Source organism: Pseudorca crassidens, chromosome 17 (genome assembly GCF_039906515.1).
Source record: "Pseudorca crassidens isolate mPseCra1 chromosome 17, mPseCra1.hap1, whole genome shotgun sequence".
Classification (NCBI taxonomy): Eukaryota; Metazoa; Chordata; class Mammalia; order Artiodactyla; family Delphinidae; genus Pseudorca; species Pseudorca crassidens.
This window is the reverse complement of record NC_090312.1, coordinates 11,156,439-11,183,732: the sequence shown is the minus strand read 5'-3', so window position 1 is coordinate 11,183,732 and position 27,294 is coordinate 11,156,439. Positions and strand designations below refer to the sequence as shown.

General features: G+C 42.8%; 1 protein-coding gene across 13 annotated transcripts in view; it reads right to left on the bottom strand.

Annotated features, from left to right (window-relative positions):
- Positions 1–27,294, bottom strand: part of ASAP1 (ArfGAP with SH3 domain, ankyrin repeat and PH domain 1) — a 350,901-nt gene that overhangs the window by 137,868 nt on the left and 185,739 nt on the right. For all 13 annotated transcript variants that reach the window (XM_067711252.1, XM_067711247.1, XM_067711248.1 and 10 more), the window contains one exon: positions 9,027–9,099. In XM_067711252.1, coding sequence (XP_067567353.1) covers positions 9,027–9,099 — 73 coding nt within the window. The remainder of the gene's footprint in view (positions 1–9,026; positions 9,100–27,294) is intronic.

The following is a 27,294-nucleotide window of genomic DNA, read 5'->3' as shown; positions in this document are numbered from 1 at the left end:
ATAATCTGAAGAAATACTGGCTAAAAATTTTTCCAGTTTTGATTAATTTTTTTGCAATTAACTGTAATTATAATAATTATCACTGATTACTATGTCCCAGTACTGCATTAAATATTTTATATATGTTTCCCAATTTTCACAAAGTAGGCACCACTGCCCCATTTTAGGAATGAGAAAACTGAAGCTTGAAGCGGGGTGGGGGGCAAGGTGAAGCATCTTGCACTTATCTCCATGGTAGTGGATCTAAGATGACAAACTATGTTTGTCCCTAATCTCTCCCCACGATTTCAGAAAGCCTCAAGTTGATGAGGATGAAGGTAACCACCAGCACCACCATTACTGGGTCTGAATCACACATGTTATGCTTCACAACAGTCCAATGAGGTAGAAACTATCTTTCCATTTTCAGAAATGAAGAACCAATTGCTTGAAGTGTTCTCTGTCCACAGGTTCCCGGTCACCAATCAGGGGCTAAATCAGCATTTGATCCCTAACCTGTCTGAACTAACCCACAATAAATTAATGAGCGTGTGCAGCAGGCATGTTCAGCCTATGTAAGAGAATATATATATATATTTTTTTTTCTTTGCGGTACGCGGGCCTCTCACTGCTGTGGCCTCTCCCGTTGCGGAGCACAGGCTCCGGACGCGCAGGCTCAGCGGCCATGGCTCACGGGCCCAGCCGCTCCGCGGCACGTGGGATCTTCCCGGACTGGGGCACGAACCCGTGTCCCCTGCATTGGCAGGCGGACTCTCAACCACTGCGCCACCAGGGAAGCCCGAGAATATATTATTTTAAGGGCACTGTTGTTCATGTATAAATCATGCTAATTACAAAGGACATAGTAATAGGAGTGAGCTTGGAGAAATACTTTCAGGGTCGTCCTAAATTCCAGCTCTAGTTTGTATCTGAAGTAATAAAACTGCTCCTTTTCTAACTGGCCCATCCGGCACTTTCATGCGACAGGATTACTGCTTGTTTCACTCGTCTGTCTCTCTTCACATGTGAGGTACTCCAGAGCGGTGTGCCCACAAGCCTTGCGCCCCACTGTATCCTCAGTGCCCCATGCCGGGTCCGCACTCACCTCTGACAGTTAATAATCCGGCAATTCTGGCTCAGCAGCTTTGGGATCATGAAGAACTAAGTTTCAAAACTTGTAGCTACTGACGAGCTGTAATTTAAGTAATTTAAGCCAGGTTTAAACTTAAGCTTACTAGCTGTGTCAGTAATTTAAACCAGGTTCCTTCACCCCTAAATTGGGGATGATAATGTCTTCCATGCAGGACTGTTGAGATGATTAAGTGACAACAGGCACCTGGCATATAGTAGGCACTCAACAAATGGTGGCTATAATTTATTACTTCTATCAAAATTGGACCATTAAGGTACAGAAACATGTTTTTTATAGTCACCTTTAACAGACTATTTTTGCTTTAAAAAAACCCCAAACTACTGGTTGTGGAATGAGTGCTCCCAATTTCATTTAAAATGAGTTACTTTCTCATGAAGCATGCTCCCATAAATTGCAAGCAAACATTATAAAATATTAATTCATTTTAAAAGTGAGAACACTCATTCCAGACGGGCAAAACGGAGGAAGTGCATACATACGCGCACACACACACACCCCAGACAGCCTCTGATTTCCAGTCACAGAGTGTTTGAGCCTTGAATACAAAAACTGTCAATTCCCAAAGAGCCTGGAGTTATAAGATTATTCTGGAAAGAGACTTCAATTTTCTAAAGGCAGTTGAAAAAATCCCTCTGGTTTTATCCCACATAATTTGAGGAGTAATACTCTCTCCTGGATAAGTATACCCCCTTTTGGAAAAGCGTCCTTCCTTGACCATTCTGAAGGAACCCATCATTTTGATTTGTTTTCATCTCTTAAGAAGTAATGATGGATCCACAAGAATGCAAAATGCCTTGAAGGCCCAAAGTAATTTGTTTAGACTTTGCTTAAATCACTACAACCACCGCCAAGAGTATTTACAGTATTTCTATCTAAAGCCTTCTACTTCTTAGGGCTTAGATTTATTTATTTATTTACTTACTTATTTATAACAAGCTCACTTTAATTCAAAAAATTTTTTTAAAAAAGATCAGATTTTCATCCACAAACTGGGAAAACAGCAAAAAGGAGAAAATTTTCTAAACACAGACTATGTTCTCTGTATACCTCTTGACATTCTTTCCATTAAAGTTCTAATCTATTTTATCTGTATTCATCCTTGTTAAGAAAACTTTTCTTCCCACTGAAAACCACAGGATTAAAAATACCATTACAATTAAGACTCTAAACTTAATTACCAACTCTACTTAGAATTCACTTCACACTATACCTTTAAATTTGAAATGTTAACTAAAAAAGTCGCTGAAGTGAAATTACTTGGATGCAAAAACATTCCCTTCCTGTACAATGATGAATTTAGCACTTTACCTTTAAAATCTTAGATTTCATCATACACAATGAGCTATTTCTTAAAATAAATTATCAAAATGAAAATATGGGGTGAACATCACACTTCAATTTTGCTTTAAATAACACAAATGTTCTTGTAAAACCACTCACTACGTAATTCTAACTGAAAATGAAAGGGGAATAAAAGAGAAGGCAGTGAGAAAGCCAAGGGCTTCCTTTCCTGACGTGAAAAGGTTATGGAACCATTTATGACAATCCAGCTGTATTTCAGAAATATCATATACTTGTAATCAAATTACATACCACTGTCATTTTTGTATTCGCTAAAATTAAAGGATTTTAGAATCCAAACTTTCAGACTAACAATGTTACAGAGATTTCTAATGGGCACCATGTGTCACTAATAAGCTAAAATGTATTCCAAATATATCTTGGCATAAATTTTAAGGAAGCCACATATAGTAATAAATTACACATTTTGATTTGTGCAAAAAAATTTATTATTTTTTCAATCACAGAAAAAGCCCCAGTAGCAGGAATATCCTGGGTCTTTACTGCCAAGGAAAAGTGTACGTGTGTGTGTGTTTAGATAATAATAGTATATCTGTTCAAAAAGATTAACGAATTCAACTCAACTAAGTCATTTGATAGAAGAACAAATTTGGTACCCCCATGCTTACAATGAACATGACTCTTCCATTTTACAGAAGTTATAGGGTTTATCGCTTTCTTTTTCAACAGCACTGAGATGCAGTAAGCTCTTTTTTCTCTAGAGACACACACTGACCTACACTGGACCCACCACATGCATACACATGCCCCTGCTCGCAGGGGCAGAAATCCTATGACTGCCAGCCCTACCTCTACTGTTCTGACCTCAGGTCTCACTCAAAGACGGAGAGCAAGATGCCAGCTAGGGCTGCAGTCACCTGAAGGTTTGGGGCTAGCAGATGCTCTTTAGTGGTGGTTTTGGGCAGAAGATCTCTCTCCACAGGGCTGCTTGAGTGTCCTCACAACATGGTGGCTGGCTTCCTCCAAAACAAATGAAGGGGTTGGGGGGACCTAGGTGGAAGCCATCTCTTTTATGAACTGGCCTTGGAAATCACATGGCATCACTGCTATTACACTCTCTTCATTAGAGGAGAGTTGTAAGTCTGGCATACATTCAAGGCAAAGAGAATTAGGCTCCCTCTTTTGAAAGAAAAAGTCCCAAACAATTGCAACATACTTTAAAACCTCTACGATGTTCAAGAAACTACTAGCTGTTTTAAACATATATCAGGGAGAGAGACGAGGAAGGAGGGAAGGAACACATTCACCAAGAAGAACTTTCTAAATGACAATATATTTCACAGTTTAATATTGTTAAGACTTCGAAACTTAGAAACAACACAGGAAAACTGAATGGCTTGGAAAATTTCCCCTTGATCCAAGTAGCTCACAGAATTCAGTTTTTTTCTGTTTTTTAAAATCTCCTCATACACAGTGGGGACAAGTAAGAGAAAGAGACAAATTCCCAAAGCCATTTCAAACTAAAGGGCTTGAAGGGAGATAATTTGTTTTTCCAATAAAATTTCTCTTATTATACCATTTACTAATTAATACTGACAAAGCTTATGTGCAAAAATAATAAATACATTTTAAGAGTAAGACCTTTCACCATTCTCCACCATCTTTCAAATCATTCTGGGGAGGTGGGTGGTTGGTATTCTCAAACTAGAAATATAGAAATGCTTCTTAAATTTCTAAAGAACATCAGACGGGTTTTGTGTCATAAGCACTGTGAGAAAACAAGAAAATTATGAAAACACACTGGGAAACAGATACCAGGGTTCAGCCTCTTGTGGCTTCTTTGGAAGAGGTCAAAAAGCCCTTGGACGGGAATGACCTGGATTCCACCGAGCATGTGTCATGGAAAGATCTGCAACATCACTGTTTTACTCATCTTGCTATTTTTTAAGAATTAAATATCACAGTGCTGCCCACACCGGCTGATCAAAAACCTGGGTATACTGCAATCATTGGTGACTGCAGAAACCCTATCAGGCCCCAGCAGTCGCTGAGATCTGAGTTTACCCCCACACTTCCAGGGCACAGGAATGATACCTGCTATTGTGGCCCCTATCTGGGAACCACAAAGTCATCCCACGGATTACACTGCTGGGAGGGTACCTGTGATGGATTCATTCATGAATATTCATGACTAGTGAATATTTAACAGCCACTGACAGAAAGCTTCCTGGGGACCCATCCAGCTGATACGCGGCAATTCATTCCATGCTTGTTGAGCCCTGGCCAAGTGTCAGGTAGAAGACACGTCCACGGCAGCCGCAAACAGCAAAGCTGGAGTCAGCTAGGCTCTCCTTCCATTCCTTGCTAGCTGCGCATCCTGGACAACATAGTCTGGCTCTTTATGCTTCGGCTTCATCATCTATAAACTGGAGATAATGGTAGACTTACCTCAAAGGCTTGATGGGCTTATCTTAGCACAGCATGAACACCCAATGAATGTCACGTCCCCCAGAGACATTCCCCTTAGTACGCTCCTCAAACTACATCAGATTTCTTCTTTGTACCCGGCAAGCTTTCCTCCGTAGTACTTGCCAGTTTCTAACTCTAGCTACTTTCCAGCTTGATGATCTGATTAACAGCTCTCTCTCCCACAGGACTGCAAAATTATCATAAAGGCAGAGAGTCTGTCTGATTTGTCTAATATACCCAACACCCAGAACAGTAGCATGTAATAGGTGCTCAATAAATATTTGCTAAGCTAATAAACTAGGTTGGCAAATTCACAAAATAATACAAAGATGAACCGGCCCTCCTCAAGGAGTTCCCAGGCCACTGATGCAGTCCTCAACTCTAGCTGCATTTAGAGTCACCTGGGGAGTAACACTCTTGTAATCCCACTACTGGACCCTACTCTGGAGCTACTCTTGGAGTGTGAGGGCTCGGGGAATCCTTGTTTTTGTATTCTAAGAGCTCTTCAGGTGATTTTATTTCATTACTTTATTTTTAGGTTGCATGGCGCAGGTTGTGGGATCTTAGTTCCCCGACCAGGGACTGAACCTGCGCCCTTGGCAGTGAAAGTGTGGAGTCTACCCACTGGACCACCAGGAAATTCCCTCTTCAGATGATTTTAATGAAAAGCCAGGATTGAGACTCACGGTCTAATGCGAGAGAGACAGGCTAACAATTACAATACTACGGGCTGTGTGCTCTACAGCCACAGAACTTCCTGTGATGACGGAGACACCCTGTGTCTGCACCCCCCAGTGCTGTAGCCACAGTCACACATGACTACCGAGGACTCAAAATGTGGCTACTGAGATGCAGGGCCTGAACTTTAAATTTTATTTTAATTATTTTAAATTAAAAAAGCCATGTGTGACTGGCTAGTGCAGACCTAGGGCAAAGTACACACAACAACCCTGAATCCAGGTTTCAAAGGGGAAACCTTTGGGGGGGATTCAAAGCTCAGTCAGCTGCGGTCTCCCCAACTACAGGAGAGTAGCATCTGGGAGAGGAAATGGCAGCCAAACTCTGCCCTCACCCCCCCTTCAACTCGCCACCTTACATACACACAGGGACAACCTCTCCCCACTGCCACGTCCAGGACAGCTGGGACCAAGGAAATGCTTTAAAGAAGCACATCCCCAAGCACAAGAGCCTCTGTGTGAGCTGCTGAATGACGTGGTCATTGAGGCCAAGGCAAGAAATGTGTCTTGAGTAAGGACACTTGGAAAAGAAAGTCACATGGAGCCCCGAGCAGAGTAAATGTGGCAGCGCCTCACAGCTGTAAACCAGAGTCTCCCTCTGTGACTCACAGGCAGAAACCATACCATCATGGAGAACTGACATTTCCTCCTTAGGCAGATAATGGCTCATTAAGCTCTTTATAAAATCAGACTGGTCCAACATTACTTACAGAAAGACTGAATTAATATAGAGAAAGCACCCATGCTATTGACCTACCTGCCATTTTTTCTCATCTACTATGTGTTAAGCATGTACTGCGTGGCAGGCAGTGTGTCAGGGGCCTTAAATAGTCCCTCATTTTGTCCATACGATACCCTGTAAATTAGATATTATTTTCTCATTTTATGGTGAGGCAATTTAAGACTCATGGAAGTCATTATTTACTTATTTACTTACTTACTTACTTACTTAGTTATTTATTTTGGCTGCACCAGGTCTTAGCTGCAGCACGCGGGATCTTCGTTGCATGCAGCATGAGGACTTCTTCCTCGACCTGGGATCGAACCTGGGCCCCCTGCATTGGGAGTGTGGGGTCTTACGCACTGGACCACCAGGGAAGTCCAAGACTCAGGGAAGTTAAATAATTTACTTTAACAAGCAGTGACAAAGCTAGGATTTAAACTTAGATCTATGCTACACCTAAGTTCCTTTTTTATAAAGTCTGTCTAGTGTTCTATTATATAGATACACTATTGTTTATTTAACGAATCTCCGTTTTCTGTTTTACCAAATCACAGTCAATGCTTCAATGAACCTACTTGTCTATAAAGCATAACACACACACATACATATAGAGGAGTACATAAATCCTAAGCGTAGCATTTGATGAATTATCAAAAAATAGACTTACCTATGTAATACCCTCCAAATTAAGAAACAGAACGATACCAGCACCTCAGAAGCCCCTTGTGCCATCTTCCAGTTATTTAACCCACTCACATCCCCTGTTAAGGGCTACCACCTCATCGGAGTTCATTAGAAGGAAGCTAAGACATAGGTTGTAAGTTAGGTGTATAATCTAGGCCAAGACTTAAAGCACCATTTGGTCACTACATAACCAGACAAATATCATTTACCTACCTTGATTAGAAGTTAGTGTTTTATTGGATATAAAGAAATTAGAGACACGTCTCCAGGAACCAGGGTACAAAATGTGTTAATTAGGATTACAGAGTGCCCTAAGCCTGGGGCTTTAATGAAGACAAGAGACAACTGATTCCCAGCTCTGACAAGAGGAGGAGGACCAGGAAATACCCTATGATTTTATCACAAGAGTGAGTATAAATGTAAATAAAATATAAAACATATTAATGTATTGCATTTACTGAACTGCCATGGTGGTAAAACGTTTACAGATATTAGCGACTTAAATCCCTTCAACAGCCCTGGAATCTCACGATCCCCGTTTTACTTTTTATTTATTTATTTATTTTAACATCTTTATTGGAGTATAATTGCTTTACAAGGGTATGTTAGTTTCTGCTTTATAACAAAGTATCCCCGTATCTCCTCCCTCTTGCATCTCCCACCCTCCCTATCCCACCCCTCTAGGTGGTCACAAAGCACCGAGCTGGTCTCCTTGTGCTATGCGGCCGCTTCCCACTAGCTATCTACCTTACGTTTGGTAGTGTGTATATGTCCACGCCACTCTCTCTCTTTGTCACAGCTCACCCTTCCCCCTCCCCGTATCCTCAAGTCCATTCTCTAGTAGGTCTGAATAAAGATTCCCGTCTTACCCCTAGGTTCTTCATGACCTTTTTTTCCCCCTTAGATTCCATATATATGTGTTAGCATACGGTATTTGTTTTTCTCTTTCTGACTTACTTCACTCTGTATGACAGACTCTAGGTCCATCCACCTCACTACAAGTAACTCAATTACATTTCTTTTTATGGATGAGTAATATTCGATCCCCGTTTTAGAGAGAAGATGGAGGTTCAAAAAAGTGAAGTAACCAGCTCAAGGTCACGCTGCTGGTTAGAGGGAGAGAAAGGGTGCAAACCCACAAGCATACAACCTCAGAGCATGCCCTTTCCATTGTACCCCGCTGCCTTCCCTTCCCAGGTGTTCTGTTACAGACAACTGATCTCTTAGAGACCTGGCCTCTGGGAGAGCGAGCTGGTATTGCAATACCAATAACAAAAGATGTGAGTCAGAGACCTTGAAACTCATTTTACGTTTGCAGGCCTCTCCCTCCCTGGGGCGCTGGAACCTACCATTTCTTGTGGTTACCTACTGTTTATCTTAATTCGGTTTATTTCTTCTTATCCACTGACAACATACTTTTCTCTCCAAGACGACAAAGTCTCTGACCAAAGCTAAAACATTTGGTGACACAGGTTATCTGGCCTGCCCTGAGCCAGATGCAAAGACTCGAGTTGGCAGGTCTGTCTAGGTCTCTCCCTTTAGCCTCGTCCTCATGTGTCCCCTAACTTTCACCCCACGCCTGTCACCAATACGGATTTTCAAATGTGTACAGGTACACTTCCGATGGAGAAGATCCTCATGTGTTTAACTGAGGCCACCGAATTACAGTCTGACCAACCACACAAAGAGAATTTTACATATCTCCTATGTCACTTGTGGCAAAATTACCTATAACTCTACTGAAGTTTTTCACTGTGTAATAAAACCCATTGCAACTAATGTTTTTCCTTTTTTACTTGGGAAGCAGTAACAGGTTTGGACTGAAAGGAGAGACAGAAAAAAAGAGAAAAACTGGATTTCTTTGACTTACTTGTTTTTCCATTTGTATCAAGTCTTCCAGAAACTTAGCATTTAACAAATAACAAAAAACTGCAGACAATACACGTAATTGGTGTTATCTGTGTTGGTAAGTACTTACCTTGACCGGAATTATATATTGCTTTTACAGACTTCTTAACTTTCTGTAAGGCTGTTCTATCTTGGTCTAGAGCCTAGAAGAGAAAAATGGGGGGGGGGGAAAGATGTTGGAAAACTTGGTAAGTTAAAAAAAAGGAACTAAAGAAAATCTCATTCATAACTGCATTTGTTGTGCTGAGCACTGCAGCAACAGCGAACTGGTATATTTATCAACAATGAACCCCTTCAGAGACACGAAGTGCGCCCAGGATTTGAGTAGTTGTATTTTGGGGATAAATACGGTCATTCCACAAGCTCAACATTGGGTGAAATGGATAAGCTGGTAGTCAGTTGGTAACCGTGCTAAGCTATGCACAGGAAAGAAAATATAAGATACCTAAGATCTGATTCTTTCACTCGGAGAGTTTACAACCTGGGAAGGGAGAAAGGCCAACATATGACATGGATGACACCTTCCCAGGGAACAAAACACATCTTATCACCTAATTATAATTTCAGCCAGAAAGAAAACATTTAAGGGAGTGTGATAAGCAAGAGTGACCCCGAAGAGCTTCTCAAGCTTTTAAAATTGAGGATTCCTTTTAGTTAAAAAAAATTTTTTTTTTAATGACATGCCGCGTGTATTTAAAACATTCTGTTTATTAAAAGAGCACAACATGAGAAATGCTACCATGATGCAGGTAATGCTTGTACATGACTTCTTAGGTGATGAATCAACACATCTCCAGTGATCTACAAGGCAGGGGTGAGGGGGCTGTTTCTGGGGGACTGTCACTCCTGATTCTTGACCCAGGTGCTGGATACACAACTGGGTTTCGTTTGTGAAAATCCATCAAACCACACACTTAGGATATGTACCCTTTTGTATGTGTGTATTACACTTCAAAAACAAGTCAATGTAGACACACTCATGGCACGCTGACCTAACTTCTTAGAATAAATTCAAGCCCCTCTCTGCTTTCCCAAGGTCTACGGTCCATTCACAGTCTGGGAACCCCTGGAGGGTGGGTCAAGATTTGGAGGGCAGGAGCAATAGCAGCAATAAAAATAAACTTGTATAATAAAGTTTAAAAACATTCAATGTGCACTCACAGCCTTTACATCATCTAAACCTCAAGACTTCAGGTGAGCGAATGGAAGCCCACGGAGGGTAAGTACTTGCTCTCTGCAGGGTACGGGGGGAGCTGCAGGGGGCAAGGTGATGGCAGCAGGCATCTGTTATTCCCCTTCTGCAAAGCGGGCTTTCCTGCCACTCTAAACATGGGGTTCACTGGGTGCTGCCCCTTTCCTTTGGCTCCTGCTCTCTGAGCACCCATGACTGGCCAGGTGAGCAGGGCCCATGCTGGGCTCAGTCCTGCCTAGGATTTCTGAGCTTGGGAACCGGGATCATAACATGCAGCCCCTTTCCGATGATGCGAGCCTGGGGGCCACCAGGGGTTCTGTTTCTAGCTGTGTGGAAGAATCTGGCCAGACAGGATGATGTTAACAGAGACGAAGCACCAGAAACAAGAGGTGGAAGGGGTGCTGGTGGCAACTGAGTCCTTGCTCCCAGCTGTCCCCAAGTCTATATCACTGCCAACCTTCCTGTAGACTGAGTACGTACGTGAGACAATAAATTCCTTTTGTCAGAAGCTAGTTGAAGTTGGGATTCTATCACTTGCAACCACAAGTCCTAAGTGACACAAGAACTAAAGTTTACTGAGCACTTACTACACCAGGCATAAGCTTGTAGAGAAGATGTACCAAATAGATATCTTATCTCTTTGAGTTACATCTTTACAAAAATCCTGTGAAGTAGCATCTATATTTTTCAGCTAAGGAAATGTGATAGGCCTTCAATAAATATCTGTAGGAAAGGAGGGAGGGAGGGAGGGAAATATTTACTAACTTGCTCAAAGTCACAAAGCCAGAAAGTGCTAAAATCACATTTTACACTAATGTCTCCCGAATCCCAAATCTAATGGGATGCTGGGATAAAAACCAGCGTTTTGCAGACTGTGGGTTAACGCTATTTCTACCTTGCCCATCACTCACTTTCCACTTCCACAACTTTTTTCACAGCCACGTCCCATCTGCACTTCTTTTTAATTAACATTTTTCTTTAAATTCATTTCACATCTTTTAAAAAAATTTAAATACACTCTAAAGAGCTGGCTCACTCAACATTAATAGAAGATACCCTAAAAATGACTATGTGCCTCTAACTACATAAAATGCTCGTCTGTTCACTACCTCAAATCACCTCATCTAATGCCAGTGATACTGCATATCACATTTAAGGACACAATGTTTTATGACACAGCTCCAGAGGAAGAGACAAAGTTTGAGTAATTTCAAAGATCTGAGGTCTGTACATCAGAGGACAGAAGGAAGATAACTAACATTTTAATAAATGCTTAGTCATAAAGGTGCTGAGATCTACATAGATTATTTCACTTAATTCTTACAAAAACCCTATGAAATAAGTACTATTACTGGATTCATTTTATAGATGAGTAAACAGAGGCTTAGAAAGTGTAACCTGCCCAGGTGACAGAGTAGGAATTTGAACCCAGTTCTTCACAGTAAAACTCCACCTCCAAATCACTACCCAGTTCTGTATTCCAATGGTATCTGTGAAGAACTGAAACTAAAAGCAGTCTCATCTTAAGAAGGCAATATCCACGAGTTTTCAGAGGCAAATCTGTGTTAAGAAACTACAAGACATTTAGGTTGCTAGGAGACTGGGAGGGAAAGACAGTAATGCAAATAAGTGCAAATAGGCACTCATTTTAAGAGATGGGATCCAAAGGGTTTATCCTTTGCTGAACCGCTTTTGTGGTAAGGATATTTTTAAAAAATAATTCTAGTAACAGCCACCATTTATTTTTTATATACATATTTCTGCCATCTTTTTTTTCTGATGAAAACCCCTGGGCTTTAGGGAAGTGAAACAACCTGCCAGTTGTCACACATCAGGTAAGAGAAGAACCAGCTTATGCTTTTCCAAACAAGCCACCTAAAAATCCATCGCAGAAGGCACGCTCATGTTTCTCCTAGATCTTACGATTTTTTAATAATTTTCGAGAAAGGAAAAAGGATCTCCTTCTGGAAGAAAACAACCTATCAGCTCAGCTTTGGGGAGTGATGACCACTGAAGGATGATTCCAGTACTGGTAGAGACACTAACGAGGGGGCTTTAACGCCCACGCACATTTAGAGTCAACGACTCCAGATGAGCAAAGGGCTGGAAAAGATTTCAGCCGTAACATTTTATGAGACCAGTTATCTGCTTCCTTTTTGCAGGAGGGAAAGTCTCAGAAATTTATGTTGAATTTTTACCAACCTGTCTATAGAACTAATAGGATGTAAGGTTCAGGTACTTACTTCTAAAGGTTATTAATGACATCCACATTAGACAGCTACAGCCACCATTATGTCCGTGTGACACTTCTCTTTTTCCACTCTACTATTTGGCCATGGGCAAAAAGCAGCTGAGTAAAATGCAGTTTTAAGAACTCTGTGTTTAAGAGAGCCAGGGAACACTGTCCTTCAATCAAACAACGCTCCCTCCAGAAAGAACATGCCTAAATAGGATACAGAGCGCCATTCTCTCGACAGCCAGACAAGCAACACCTGCAGTGACATCTTTTGAAATGTCCTGTATGTGAAACTACATAAAGCTAAGAGAAAAGTGGCGGATGCATGGGCTACAAAATTATCCTACCTCTCAACCCGTTAAAAGTTGTTAAAATATGTGCCTGCGTTTCTAAGCATGCATCTGAAGGTGAACAACTCAAAAGCGTATGCGTTTGTGAGAGGAGAGACGGAGGGGAAGGAGGATGAATGAACCACGACAGGAGAATATGCTCATCTCTAACAGTCGAACACCTCCCCCACCTAGAACTCTGCAACACGGCAACTTCCCCTTCTCTGCATTACTAAAGAGCAGGGCCGTTAATCTAGAAAAGCACTTCCTATCTTTATATGGAGACACATTACTTTTGTTTCATGCACAGTCCTAACAAGCTTGGGCGTCTGAATACACAGAGAAGACACAGGGTACTGCAAATTAGAGAGAGATTGCTGGAGAAACCGCACCAACAGAAGCTGGCCACCAGAGGATTCAGAAAGATTATACAAAACGGACATAAGAATGCAAAAACTCCTTAAGAATCAGAGGCCGTTCAGGGTAGGACGTGGAACCTTTCGTCCCACTCCAGGCCGAGCAGCATCCCTGGGTCACAGCGGAGTGCAAACAACACATGTTCTCAGAGATGCACATGCATCCAGCCACGCCTGTGTCAAGCACAGGGCATCTGCACTAGCTGATCCCTCTGCCTGGAACGCTCGTCCCTAACCTCTTCAGATGATGGGCTCTTTCTTCTTACCCAGGCCTCAGAATAAAAGCCCCTTCCTCCGAAAGGCCTTTTATGGTCAACCTAAAGCAGCACACCCTCCTGCTTCCCAGTCACTCTCTCATATACCTCACACTAGATATCCCAGAGCACTACACACCCCGAGATGATCCTGTTCATGACCTGTTTACCATAATGGTATTTATCTCCCTCCACTGGAAGAATGAAAGCTCTATGGAGACAGGGGCCCTGCAGAACCTGTTCATGGCTGAATTCCCGTTCCCAGTGCTTGGCAGATGGCAGATGTTCAAAAAACGTTTATGAAATGAAGTAACAAACGATGAAGAAATGAATTCTCAGTATTCTCAGCTCCCCAAATAGGAAAGGATGCAATGCAAGCCTTGTCTTGCAGATGGCTGAATAAAGTCCTGAAGTCAGAAACCACGGCCCTCCGTAATTCCTCCCCTGATTGTGCTGAACAGCCAAAGTTTAAACGTATGTGTTAAATAAATGTGTGTGTGACACATGTATGAGGCATATGACCACACAGTACCACGAGTAATGGTTTAACAAGACAGAAAGAACTTACACATTTTAAGTTAGTTTTGTACCTTAGAATAGTTATTCTGGCAACTTCCTTAAAAAAATTTTATTAGAATATAGTACACCTACATTAAATGAGCAGTGGCAATACGGCTGTTAATATTCAGATTTTCTATTTCAGAATTACTTTCTAAGGCTAGGCACCTTCTTTTCAATATACTCAAATGGGAAAAATGTGTCTTATTTTAGGTAGATGTGATTTTTGAAAATAAGCACGAGTCTTTGGCGCTAAATCTTATGAGTATACCTACAGAGAAAGGAAACAGTGGATGACAATAAAAGAATAGCATAGAATTTCTTACAGACATGGCCGGGTAGACACCTCCCACCTTCCAGGGATGCTGAGCATTAAGTAGATTATGCACCTGGATGTGGCTGGCACAAAGCCTCGCACAGAGCAGGTGCTCAAAACCTGCCAGCATCATTACCCTCGCCTCTGAAGGCGCTTCCAAGACAGAGATTCCTGAAACATTCGGAGCGGTGACAGCAAAGCATCTCTGAACCAAGCGCTCCTACGAGCAAAGTGATTTCTTCGATGAAAAGAATTTTTACTTACTTGGGGGAGAAAAAGGAGTGTTTCCATTTTTATTATTTTAATAGTCATATTCAGAGAGGTAATTTCAAAAATGCACTTCAACAGAAGCATTTGTCCCATAATCACCACAAAGCGAATGCTCTTCCTCTGTGTAATTCCTGTAATAGGGCAGCCAAGGGAAGACTACATTGGCCTAATTCGGGTTCACAGCCTGACTGCTTCAGCCTCCAGCTTGTTGAGCAATCCCTCTACCTTTCCGAGAGGAGAGCGATGCCTAATTAACATTCTCATAAACTCGCTGAGGACGAAACAGTGATACAAGCTCTCATGCGGCCTCACAGCCAAATCAATACGTTAGTTATCCATCACAAGACCCATATACTAGAATCTATGTGTATAATTGTGATGGGAATCAGGTTATGAGCCCAGAGAGTGATCCTAGGGATAATGAAGGGCACTGTGAATAAAGGAGCCAGAAGGGAGAGTGACCTTGCTATTTCCTCGAAAAAGAGGAGGGTTCAGGCAATCCATGCAAGTGAGTTTCTGTTCTGAGGATCAAACTTGAGTTTTTATAACATTTGCTCACTTATTCATCCATTATCTGTGCCTGGCACGTAGTGGACCCTACTCTGGGTCAGGCACTGGCCTAAGTGTGAAAATCCATACTGCATGTGCCTTTGCTTCCCCAGCTGCGTGTCCCCCACTTCTACCTGCTACAGCAAAACGACAACAACAAAACCCTTCACTGGGATCCGTGGGAAGCTTGGTACTGCTTTTGGTAAGATTGATGAAGGAAGTTATTCAAAAAATATTAATCCTCGCTACCCTGGGATTTTTAGCCACACTTCCCAAATCATTCCACTCTTTACCTTGTATTTTAGGGGTTTAGTACCTGTGTCTCTTCCCCTACTCAGTCAACTAAAAGTTCTCCAAGGATAATACGTTTGTTTCTTTCTTCACACAGAAGATGCTAAGTAAGTACTGAATGAACACACACACACACACGCGCGCGCACACACACACACACACACACACACACACACACACACGGAAGGATGAACAAGAATCCACTGTTCTTAGAATAAAACCCAGGTCCTCATTACTGCCAGCCAGGCCCTATGTGATCCAGCCCTCTGACTTCTGTTGCCACACTCTCCACTCCTCATATCTAAGCCACAGCCGCAGTCTTTCTGCACCCACAAGCTGGCATCCACCTGAGAGCTTCTGCAACTGCTAACGTTTCTGCTGAAATCCTCTTCTCAAAACTCTTCCCCAGATCTAGAGGGGCCTGGCCTGCTGTGTGTGCTCTTTCTCTCTCTCTCTCTCTCTCTTTTCCAGCGTTCAGCTCAAATGCTGGAAGCACAGCCCCTATTCATCTGAGGAATGGAAGTATGGGGCACTGAGAAGCATCCTGTGTGTAAGCTCTACAACGTCAGCAGCAGCACAGAATACCTGCAAGCAGGAAGTAGGACATGGCAACAGCAGCTCGTATGAAAGGAAGAAGCAAAGATGTTATTGTTTGTTAGTTTCAAGATTAACAGTTGGATGAGGCTGCTACGCAAGGGGAAATGATCAACCTAAAATAAAATCTGATTTGCATAATGCAGCCAAAAAATGGAAAGTTGACAGGTCATCCACAGAAACAGGTTTTAAGCTCTTTATCTGTGCTATTTTAGACTATTAAAAGTGTCCTTAAGATTCAGATTCTTCCTATATTCTCTGATATCAATCAGAAACTTTCAATGTCCTCTACTCTACCTGCAGCTCCCCCTGTAGCTCCCTGTAGCTGAATGGCTGCACGAGGGGGAATTTGACGCACAGGCAGCAAAGATCTGCAGGTGCCAACTACTCAGGGTTTGGGCCCCACTTGGTAAGTCACTTCACAGTTCAGATCTGCAGCAAAGATTCAATGTACCGCTTTCAGCAACACTTCCTGAATGATTCTAAGGACCTATTCCATGCAAGAAACCACCACCAACCTACCAACTTTCCAAGCCAAAGAAAAGATACTGCATAGAACTGTGACTCATAAAAGTCCCCTTCCCTGTGTAGCATAAGTTACCCCTTAGATGTGTACACATCTTGAGAGCATGGACTATGCTAGGCCCAGAGTGGTGGCTCGATAAATGCGAGTCAAATGAATCTGCCTCTATGTTGAAGGCATCTAGAATTAAAGGTGTAAAGAACAGCACTGGAACTCACAGAATGCTGTTTATTTCTCATGAATTATTTATTTTCAACACTTAAGCGTTCCCTACAATCCCTCACTGCCATATTCAAGACTTTTTGCTAAACCTTTCCGATTCTTGCACTGATGTCGGGACGAGCAGTGTGGACCGGGCAAGTGGAACGGGTCGGTCCCCTTTAAGACCCTTAAAGCCAAACCTGCCATCACAAAGCACAGCCACCTCACACATTTTGTAACCAAGCCCAGTCTTGCTTCTCTCTGTGAAGCTCCATCTCTAACGGCTAGAGTCCTTGCTGGTCCCACACGGTCTGGCACTGCTCCTACAGGGGCCCCCCAGTCCCACGGGGTCACTGACATCCCAGCATTCAACCACCCCTTGTTAGCCTTTGCCTCTGGTGTGCATCCCGGCCCTGGAAGCAGCAGGGCCTGGCTGTGGAGCCAGGCGCCACGTCGAGAAGTGGACGCCTCTGTTAAGAGCTCGGGCCGAGGCCAGGGAGACCTTGTATCACTTCCTACTGGCTCCGTGGGGCCTGCTCAAGTGAGCCATCCTGTGACACCCATGCCCTCCTCACCAGATACCGGCGCAGACAGTGTTCCCTTCTCTCCTCCTTCCCCTCCAACTGTCCTTAGAGCCGTATACTGGCCCATTCTCACCTCCCTTTGCCCTCACATTGATGATGCTGGGAGGAGGATAAAAATAACAGAAACGTGTTTCATACAGATTACCTTATTTAATCCTCGCAGTGACCTATAAGGACGTTTCTGTTACCCGTATCTTACAGAGAAGGAGACTGAAGCTCAGGGCCGCCCTGGATCCTGCAGCTGGTCAGAGACAGAGCCAAGACTCAAGCCCAGGTCTTCCTGACCCTCAACCTGTATTCATAAGCATCGTGCTCACCAACCTGCCGACCTGACACAGTGGGGTGCAGAGGATGGAGGTACCTTTAAAAGACAAAATCAGCCAAGGATTCGCTAATCAGGCCATGAGACAAACAACTTCAAAAACAACTTCCCTTCCCGATCTAGGGGTTCTCTGTGAGGAAGCCCAAGAGCAACTGAAATCAGCACTTTGCTTGAGGACCCAAAGCTGCGCTTTAAGGAGGGGGAGGGGACAAAAGCCAAGTGGGAGGAGGTCATCCTGCAGCTCTCAGGGGCCGTGCCACCTGAACTGCCCACCAGCCACTGCACGTGGGTCCATCTGCTAACCAACCCCTGTGCTCGGCGTGGCAGCAGTGAGTCGAATCCACAGAGAGGGGCTCCACTCGGCTTCAGCTGCACCCGGGCAACTGCAGCGCAGTCTTCATGGACTTCACGGAGAGCCAGACTGGACGCTGGGTGTGATTCTCCCTCACACTGACGGCTGGCACGTGCAGCCCCCCTCAGAAAACAGGTGTAAGGTCAGTAACTAATCACAACAGCACATGGAGATGCACAGGCTCGTGAAAGCTTCTAGGTGCGCCTTAAAACATCAGTGACTGAAGATCACCACTGAGGGTGACTGGTAGGAAAACCCTCGAGAAGAACTGGTGGGCTTCTCCTTGGGGTCAGCCAAGCAAACAGGAGCTCACTTTAAAAAGAGTGGGCTTCTCCACTGGGTACTTCTAAGCCGGCTGTGGTCCACAGAGAGGTCACTTTCGTCCCTGCTGAGCAATGTGAGAGTCACAGAGAGGAACATCCAGAGATGGGGCACATCGACCCACAGATACGCGCTCCTCCACAGGCCAAGGTCCACACTAGATGCGGGGCCGCTCGGCAAAGACTGGACAGTTCTCCTCCTCAAGGGGGGAAAGACAGGAAACAACGGGGTGCACACCAACGTTTCTGAAAGGAGAGAGGCTTGGTGTTCAGAGGCACCAGGGAGGTCAGGTGGCCAAAGCCCGTGGCCACATGGAGGATAAAGTGACAGATCGCACAGGGATCAGAGGCCACGGAAAGGAGTCTGGGTTTTATTCTGAGGGCAAAGGTTAGTCAAAGACGAGGCCGCTGGGGTTTTACAAGAACGAGGCGATTTCTCCTGAACTTCAGAAAAACGACTCCGGCTGATGTGCTGCGAACGGAAGCAAGAGCCAATCAGCTGCATATTTCACAAGCAGAACTTCTCTTAAGTCTTTCCGCTGTGGCTCAATCCACTTCTTCCTCTAGGATCACACCCCATATTTAAGGCTTCCTCCAAAAACCTCCTCCCCCCTGCACACCCACTCAGTACCTGGGCGGATGGCAGCAAGACACTCAGCTGGACCCGAGAGGCCAGGAAACCCTGCCAACCCCACCTCTGCAGCAGTTCTTAAACCCATCCCCGGGGCTCCTGCCTGACTTCAGGACTGGATCATGCCCCAGGAAGACGGAGGAGCCTTTCTAAACTATGAATCTGACTGCGTCACTCTCTGTGCGCTAAGACCTAGAGACTCAGAAAGCCCTCTCTGCCTCACCTGACATTGCTTCCGCAGACTCCCTTCTGCAGCATGCCGACCTGCGTCTCTCCCACCTTTCACTCTACATTCCTGGTAGTCCAGATACATGGTGTCCAAACATACTAAGCGCCTGTCTGGCCTCTGTGACTCTGGAGATGCCAATTCCAATAGCTACAATTCTCTCCTTTCTCAAAAATACTTCTGCCTCTTGCCTTTTCTTCACCGTCTTAACCATCTTACAAACGCATGCTCAGCCTTTAAGACTGAGTTTGTCATGTCTGTTAAACCTTCCCCTTCCCTCTGAGAAAGAATCACTCTTCACCCTGTAGTGCTGTGAGAGCACTTATCATAATGACTTTTTCCCTTACATTTCTATCTCCAACAAAAGGTAGCTATTAATCCTTCAAGATACTACACATGTACTCACTTCATTTCCCCAGCTGTACAGCCAGCTTCCCAGCCCTGCCCCAGGACTGCACGTGTGTGACCGGGAGACCCAGCTGTTCACAGTGCACAGGCAGGACCCCACGCAGGATCCGGGTCACCTGGCAGCTAACTCTGACTCCTACCCCTCAGACCTCTCAGGTTCCCAGCTTTCTGACCTGTAAATTTGGAAGACTGGACCAACATGCAGCTTCTTCTAGCTCTAATTTTTCTGAAAACCAACTATTTTCAAGTACTAGGGACCATATCCTACTGCTTCAACTGCCTTAACATGAGATTTTGTTTTTTTGTGTTTTTTTTTGTGGTACGCAGGCCTCTCACTGTTGTGGCCTCTCCCGTTGCGGAGCACAGGCTCTGGACGCGCAGGCTCAGCGGCCATGGCTCACGGACCCAGCCGCTCCGCGGCATGTGCGATCTTCCTGGACCGGGGCACGAACCCGTGTCCCCTGCATCGGCAGGCGGACTCTCAACTACTGCGCCACCAGGGAAGCCCTAGATTTTGTTTTAAAGAAAAGACACCTTAATTTTTTTAAAGTAACATGATTGGTATCAACAGCAACTGATGCTGGCAAGGACCTTACATTTAAGATCTCTATGCAATTAAAAGGATAAACCATGGCTTTGGTCTCAGATTCTAATTCCAGGTCATTTCTGTGTCCCTTTTTTGCATCCTCTGTCTTCCAAGAAATGTTTTGCAAAGTTCACCTTGAATGTTGCATTCAAAGACTTTATCAATCACGTAAAACAAGCATTACTAATGCCTTTCTAAAGATGAAGAAAATGAGTCAGACCAAGTATCCAGGGCCAAAAACCTAGGAAATGGCAAAACCAGGCTTTTCACCCTGGAAAGTCTAACTCCAAAGTCTGTGTTCTTTCTGCCACATTCGAATAAAAGACATGCTTTATTCCACTTCTTATTATGCTTATTATGCTTAAGTATACTGCACACTAAGCTTTCTATAGGTGGCTCAACTGCCCAGCTCCTGAGGATAGAAGTTCTAATGGAAGACAAGCCATAAGCCACTGGTGACATCCCCAGTTCAGTAGAGTTTAGAACGCCTGTGTACTCTCCAACACAAACCTCAGACCTGCCGACTGCAGATCTGGCCATCGTTAAGTAATGGTTTTTACAAAGAAAGACAGGCCTAATCTGACAGAAAACATCAAGAAACTTCAGCTCCACACATGCGTGAAGGTGATTACTAAAAGCGAAGGACCGTTTCTCGTGAAAAGAACAACAAAATGGATTCAAGCGGCGTTTCCCCATACTGCAATCTGCAGAAAACTATTTCTAAGACGCTGGGAAGTATTCTGGGGAAAAAAGAGGCCACGACAAATTTGGAAAACACCATATGCTAACTATACCTTTCTTCTGGATACCCAAGGCACCCTAGAATATCAAAGACTGGGATATTTTAAAGAAACATGTTTAACTTTATGACCCAGCAATTCTCCATGAAAATAACTGAAACAATTGATTAAAATCAGGATTTCTTCTTGGCACACCTATGGAACAATATTTGTTGGGACATCAATGTAGAAATCTCCATATTTTAAAAAAGTCTAACAAAGTTAAGCCTCAAAAAATGCACTATGTATATCAGTTGAGAGGTCTAATGATGTCCTCATGTCAACAAGACATACTATCAGGAAAGAGCCAAGACAAAAACCAAGATAAAACCAAAAAAACAAAACAACAACAAAACAAGATAAAAGGACTAAGAGGGGAAAATAATCACAACGAGAAGAGGAAAAAAAGCTGACGTCTGTAGGACATTATTAGTATGTGGAATTCTTATTTCGCTACTATCATGATCCAGAAGACTGAGGACAAAAGACATTAACAGAGAAACTGAAAACTGTAAAACCTATGCAAAGAATTTCAATCACACCGATAATTTTTAAATTCCAAGTAAAACAATACTGAAGTGCCTTTTTGTCCTTATAGAGATGTTAAAAAGATAGAAAAAAAGGTAATAAAAACAATGAATGGATAGGCCACAGAGAAACAGTCCCAGCTGATACACAGGACAAACTGCATTCCAAGTCATGCTGCTCTTTCATCCGACACAGTAATCCTATTCCAGATAATTCCTATCAAACGACCACCACCCCCTCAAGGATAAATTTAAAAAAGATACTATAAAACACGTCACCAGATTTTACAGTGCAAAAAGCAAGAAATAACCTAAATCCAACAACAGGGAGATGGCCAAGTAAAATAGGAAACAAATAAGAGGGCTTATATGGTCACTCAAACGTATGTATGTAACAATTAGAAAGGATAAGGACAGCCATTTATTGAAGGTCTATTTTGTGAGATGTGCAAATACCATGAAATTCCATTATTTACAATGTAAAATTACAGATATTATAAAGATGTGAATTATCTAGAAATGTAAAGCTTAGAAAGGTTCACAGAGATGTTTTAAAAGCTGTTGCTACCTCAGACTGCTATGATTAGGAACTTTCTTTCTTCTAAAATAATTTCCTTATGCAATATTATACGGTTGATGTAGTACTTAAGTTTTTTTTAAAGCCTTTTAACAGTGTCTTATAATACATGCTTTTCCCTCAGCAACTGCAAGAGATCCAACAAGATACTTTCATCGAAAATGAGGGAGAAATAGTACACATTCTCAGTAATTTCCTTGCTGCCTTGCAAACTGTACATTTAAAAAATTAGTAGAATATTGCGTTTCAAGAGCTCCTGTCTGAGGCCAGAAAGAAAACTGTAATCACAGCAATTACCTCGTGAACCTCTAATTTCTGCTGTAGTTCTAAAGTTCGGAGGAGCATACCCACCCACAAGCACCATGGCTCTTTCATCTTGAAGCAATTTCAGCTCCGTTCTTAGGAAAATAATAATTATAGGTACAACAAGGTATTTAAAGACCAAAAAATAGTCATGAAAGCACCATTTTCCATGTTATAACATAATGAGAGTTTCTTAAAAGAATTAAAACCTAGACCGGAAAGGAGTCATGTCTTTGCAGGACCCTGAGAATTTATCAGGAACCTATCTCATAACAAAACAGAGTTTTCACTGGTGAACGGATTAGAAACTACGGAGCTACTTAGCCTTTTGAATTCCTACCAGTTCTGAGGTTCTATAATGTCCTAGTAAACCATGTATCCATGTCTTGACCCAATGATTCAAAATACGCTGCTGATGATTTAGAGTCATTCAGACTTCATCACACAATTTTATCTAAAGTGGAGAATCACATAACTGCTGACTAGATGCTGGGAAAACATGGTGGTTAAGAGCATAGAATGTGGAGCCAGACGGCCTGGAGTCAAAGTCTAGCTCCACTACTTACTAACTGTATGACCTGGGCCAGGTCCTTAATCCAGCTGTGCCTCAGTTTCCCCACCAGGGATCCACCTCACAGAGTTCCATGGATTAAGTAAGGTAACCACACAGATGAAATACTCAGAACGGGGCTTGGATCAGAGGCAGCACTCAACAGATGTTAGCTAGAATCTGCAAGTGCAGGTACTTGGATTTACTTTTTCTAAGGTTCCTAAGAGGTATACAGTTAGCAAGAATAATTTTTATTGATACATGGCTGGTGGTGCTACTATAGAAGGAAAAGAAAACGGAGAGGAAGAGGCATAGCCTTCCACTCAGACCAGTTCTTCAGATCAGTGATCTCTCTACAATGCACACAGGAGAGTGCACTGTGATGCGGGAAAAAAACAAACAGAACTCCTGTTTGTACTGTTTTATGTTAAATAATTATACAATATTGGTGCAGAAGAGTATGTATAGATATATATACATGTATATGCATATGGAATGCATGCTTAAAAAGATTTTACAAATGAGATGCACAGAAGCTTGGAAACCACTGCTCTGTTAATGAACATTAGGATTTTACTTCTCTTAAGTATGACCTGTGGGAAATGTGGAGTTAAGACAACAGTGCGGCCCAGGGGCTGTCTGCTGTCTGCATATACAGAGAAGATGACAGCACTGTCCAATGTTTAAAAGGACGTTGCCAGAAATGCCAATGGGTTTTTCTCGAGTAGCAGCAACCAATCTAATAATGTTAACTCAGAACACGGAAGGGCGTCAAAATTTCAAAATAAAAGAAAATTCCCTTATATATATTTTTTGTCACTTTTGCTTTTTTGCGCCTGATTTTTCCAATTGCCCAAATATTATCACAATCTTTCCTTTCTGAGGAAATGAAGGCTCAGAGAGACTAGGTGACTTTCTCTAAGCCCACTTGGGTAATAAATGTGGTCTCAAAACTCAAGTCTCCCAAATCAGAATTTAATTAAAAAAAATTATTCTGTGCACAGGTGTTCTGTAATTTTGAAGATACTACACCGCTAAAAGCACATGAAAGTGGATATTTCTCCCTAATCTTCTGCTTCCTACCACAAGGCACTTAGGAAACATGCTTTACTGGCCAAAAGAAAAACTTCAGAAAATTTTGTTTTTAACGTAACACAGAGCAAATGGAAAATACAAATTCTAAACTTCACCCATAATCCCACAACTCGAAAACACTATTTTCTTTTTTCTTGACTTGCCATCTTTGCTCGTGTTACGTGATCTCTATGTAACTAATCAATGTTACATGCGATCTGTATTCTGCTTTTTCACTTCATTTTATACTGCAAACACGTGTGCTTATTCTGCCCGCATGAGCACGGCCATTACTACTTCAGCATTCCATCACTCTGGTATGTCATCTGTCTCCTATACATCTCTCTTACTGAAAGCTAACTTAATGGCCAGTTTTTTCACTTTCGTAAATAAAAGTATTTAAGACCTACTTTGCAGCATGGCTGTCAAATAATCAAGTTGCTTTTAATAAGGATAATTTTAAGTTGTACATGTTTTTAAACATGCTTATGAAATACCAGCAGATATCTTTTAATGTATAATTCACATGCCCCCAAGTAACAACACTAACAGAGGTCTTTAAGGTTTTTGACTTCTAAAATGCTGTAACATACCAGAAACGTCACAAAGATCTAACTAATCCTCTTGCAAATTACTGCTGAGTGCGATTTAGGAGAGTGGTTAACTCAAAGTTGTAGGCATCTTAAAAGGGTGCATCGGCTAATGTGGAACACTCCTCATTCTAACCCCCCTCCCAGAGCCGTCCCTTACAGACACCCTTTCAAATAAAGCTCTCTCAGCACAGCCAATTCACACAGATGTCTTATTATCAGGAGAATGCTCACAGACCCCAGGACCCACTGATTCAATATTACTTGAGGAAAACAAGGATGAGGTACCAGAGTCTGCTCTGCAGCACAAATGAGTATCATGCTCCACTGGGTGCTGTTTCCATAAAGATAAATCTTCCTGTTTACAGGAGCTGAAGAAATTTTCCATAAATCAAACCTCTGAAATTAAACCTTATTCCCTCAAAGATGCACATATTAACATTTCAGAAATGCTCTCCTCAACAGGCATCAAGTTTTCTTGTTGCTTTATCAGAAAGAGTTCTTTTGTAACGTAAATGACACCCTCCTACATTCAGACAGAGCTTGCTTGAAATGGGGCTGCATCTACAGAGTATTTGGAAAGCAACTTCAGTCTCCACTCTACGAATTCATTCGTTTGACAATTATCTGGTGGGAACAATATCCCAGAGTCAAGGAATACAGAGATGGTCCCTGACCTCAGGGATCGTGACGGATTACTCCAATCACGTTTATTAGGTAGCTAGATACAAAATGTTTTTAAACATCAATGCTCCTCTATAGTATGACATCTGGGGTAAGTATGCCAAGACAAAAATGTATCAATATTTACCTAGAAGCGAAGCATGTAGTAAATTTTAGAAAATGATTAAGAAAAAAATATAGCATGGAGCCAGGAACGATAAAGAAAATTCAGTCTCACTGATAAATACATAAAAAAGCTTTTATTAAATTACATTTTGTGGATTGAGTTATACTGCAAAGGGAGGGGACAAATTCCCTTCGAGTGATTCTTTAATACACTGCTGGGAGTAAAATTAAAGGGACACACTAAGAATTGGTTTCCACTTCGAATACCAACATTAAAAAAAAAGAAGAAACTGGAGTACAAAAGCTCTAAGAAAGCCATCAGCTTATAATCAATAATTTTATAAAAACTAAGTTAGGTGTTTTCCAAGTGTCCATACTGACTGTTCAGTAAAGTAACATGTTCAATGGCCATTTCTTGGGGAGCCTGAGTGAGCCCAGTGCAGTTACTATAACGCACACCCTCAAGGAAAGCTTCCCCTCACTTTAAATGCATTCTGGCTGCTATCATGACGCTTAGTAGAATGTTGAGTGACGTTTTACTATCTAGATACCCCAGAGGTCCTCCAAATGACTCCACTTCTCAAAAGTGAACACACAGTGCCCTCATTATCCAATGACAAGGCCCACTATGAACTCACGAGTGGTCCAACCCAGTCCCCGTCAAACCACAATAATTAAGTCCAACTCGGCTAATGTTTCATCACACAGCCCGACTTTGAAGGAGTGTTTCATTCCACGAGCTTTCCTCTGACGGCTGAAGTTGAAAACGCACAAGGTTTTAGAACTTTCACATATTCAGAATATCCTCAAATCTGAGAACTGTTCACTTAGATCAGCGTTTCCCCAAAGCTATGCCCAACTAGTCCAATTAATGCTGTGAGAAAAGGGGGATCCACAGTCAGTAAGTTTGGCAAATGCTCCACACCACACCCCCTTTTGAAGATTCACAGAGCATTAATCTATGAAAAGCCCATGAGATGCCTGTTTCTTTAACTTTGTTTAACACAGTATTCCCCAAACTTATTGGCCTCAAAAGCACACTTCAAGCCTCTATCCTTTTTCACAAGTACCCACTAACATCTCAGAGCTAGTTCTCTACATAATACACTTTGGGTAACACAGACTTGGATCATAATATTCCAGAAAACCTGTTATAATTTATATCACAGAAAGCAAACAGGTGGCTCACAGTCTATATTCAACTTGCAAATTATCTTCTGTAAATTTTTGAATTAACTTCCAAACATTTTTAAAACTTGGGAGATGTGAAATAAAAACTCCAAAGTCCAACTTTCCCTATAAAATGCCTTGGTTGAGCTGAACGCACCTTCTCCCAGGAATGACCATCAGCAGGGCCTCAAGAGGACGGCCAGTCTAGGGTCTCCAGCTGCCACGGAACCACCAGGTCTGTGCTGGTCACCCGGGCCCGGCCCCACTGTCACAAGGGCTCCTATGAATTCTACCCATGTTCTGGGCAATGGCTCCACGATGGAAGATGTCATGGCATGTTGGGATGCTGGAGGAGAAAGTCACTGTCGATCTGCCCATCTCTCCAGTCTATCTCCTCTGTGAAGGTTTGCCAAGGACAATCTCTGTTTACACCCACTGCCCTGGCATAATGAATACGAGAGCAGCCTCACTCTTGCCCCGTTTTGGATAAGTTATAGTCACTGTAGCTGTGAAGCCTTCCCAGACCTCCCTGACATTCACTCACCTCCTCCACGCTCAAGTCCCACGGACATATTTTACTGCCTCAGAATGTCCTTCAGTACCTCCCCATTGTTTCATGTGAGCCTTGCAGAAACAAGACGGACATCTGAGCCCAGATGAGCTGGGTCAGATCCCGGGCTCTGCCTCTGAACGGCTTTGTGAGTACAGAGAAGTCCCCTAATGCCTCTCGGATTCAGGACCTGCACCAGGCTATTTCACAGAGTTCACGGAAAGATCAGGGATGCAGCAAGTGACTGGTAAACAGCAGGAGTTCAGTAAAC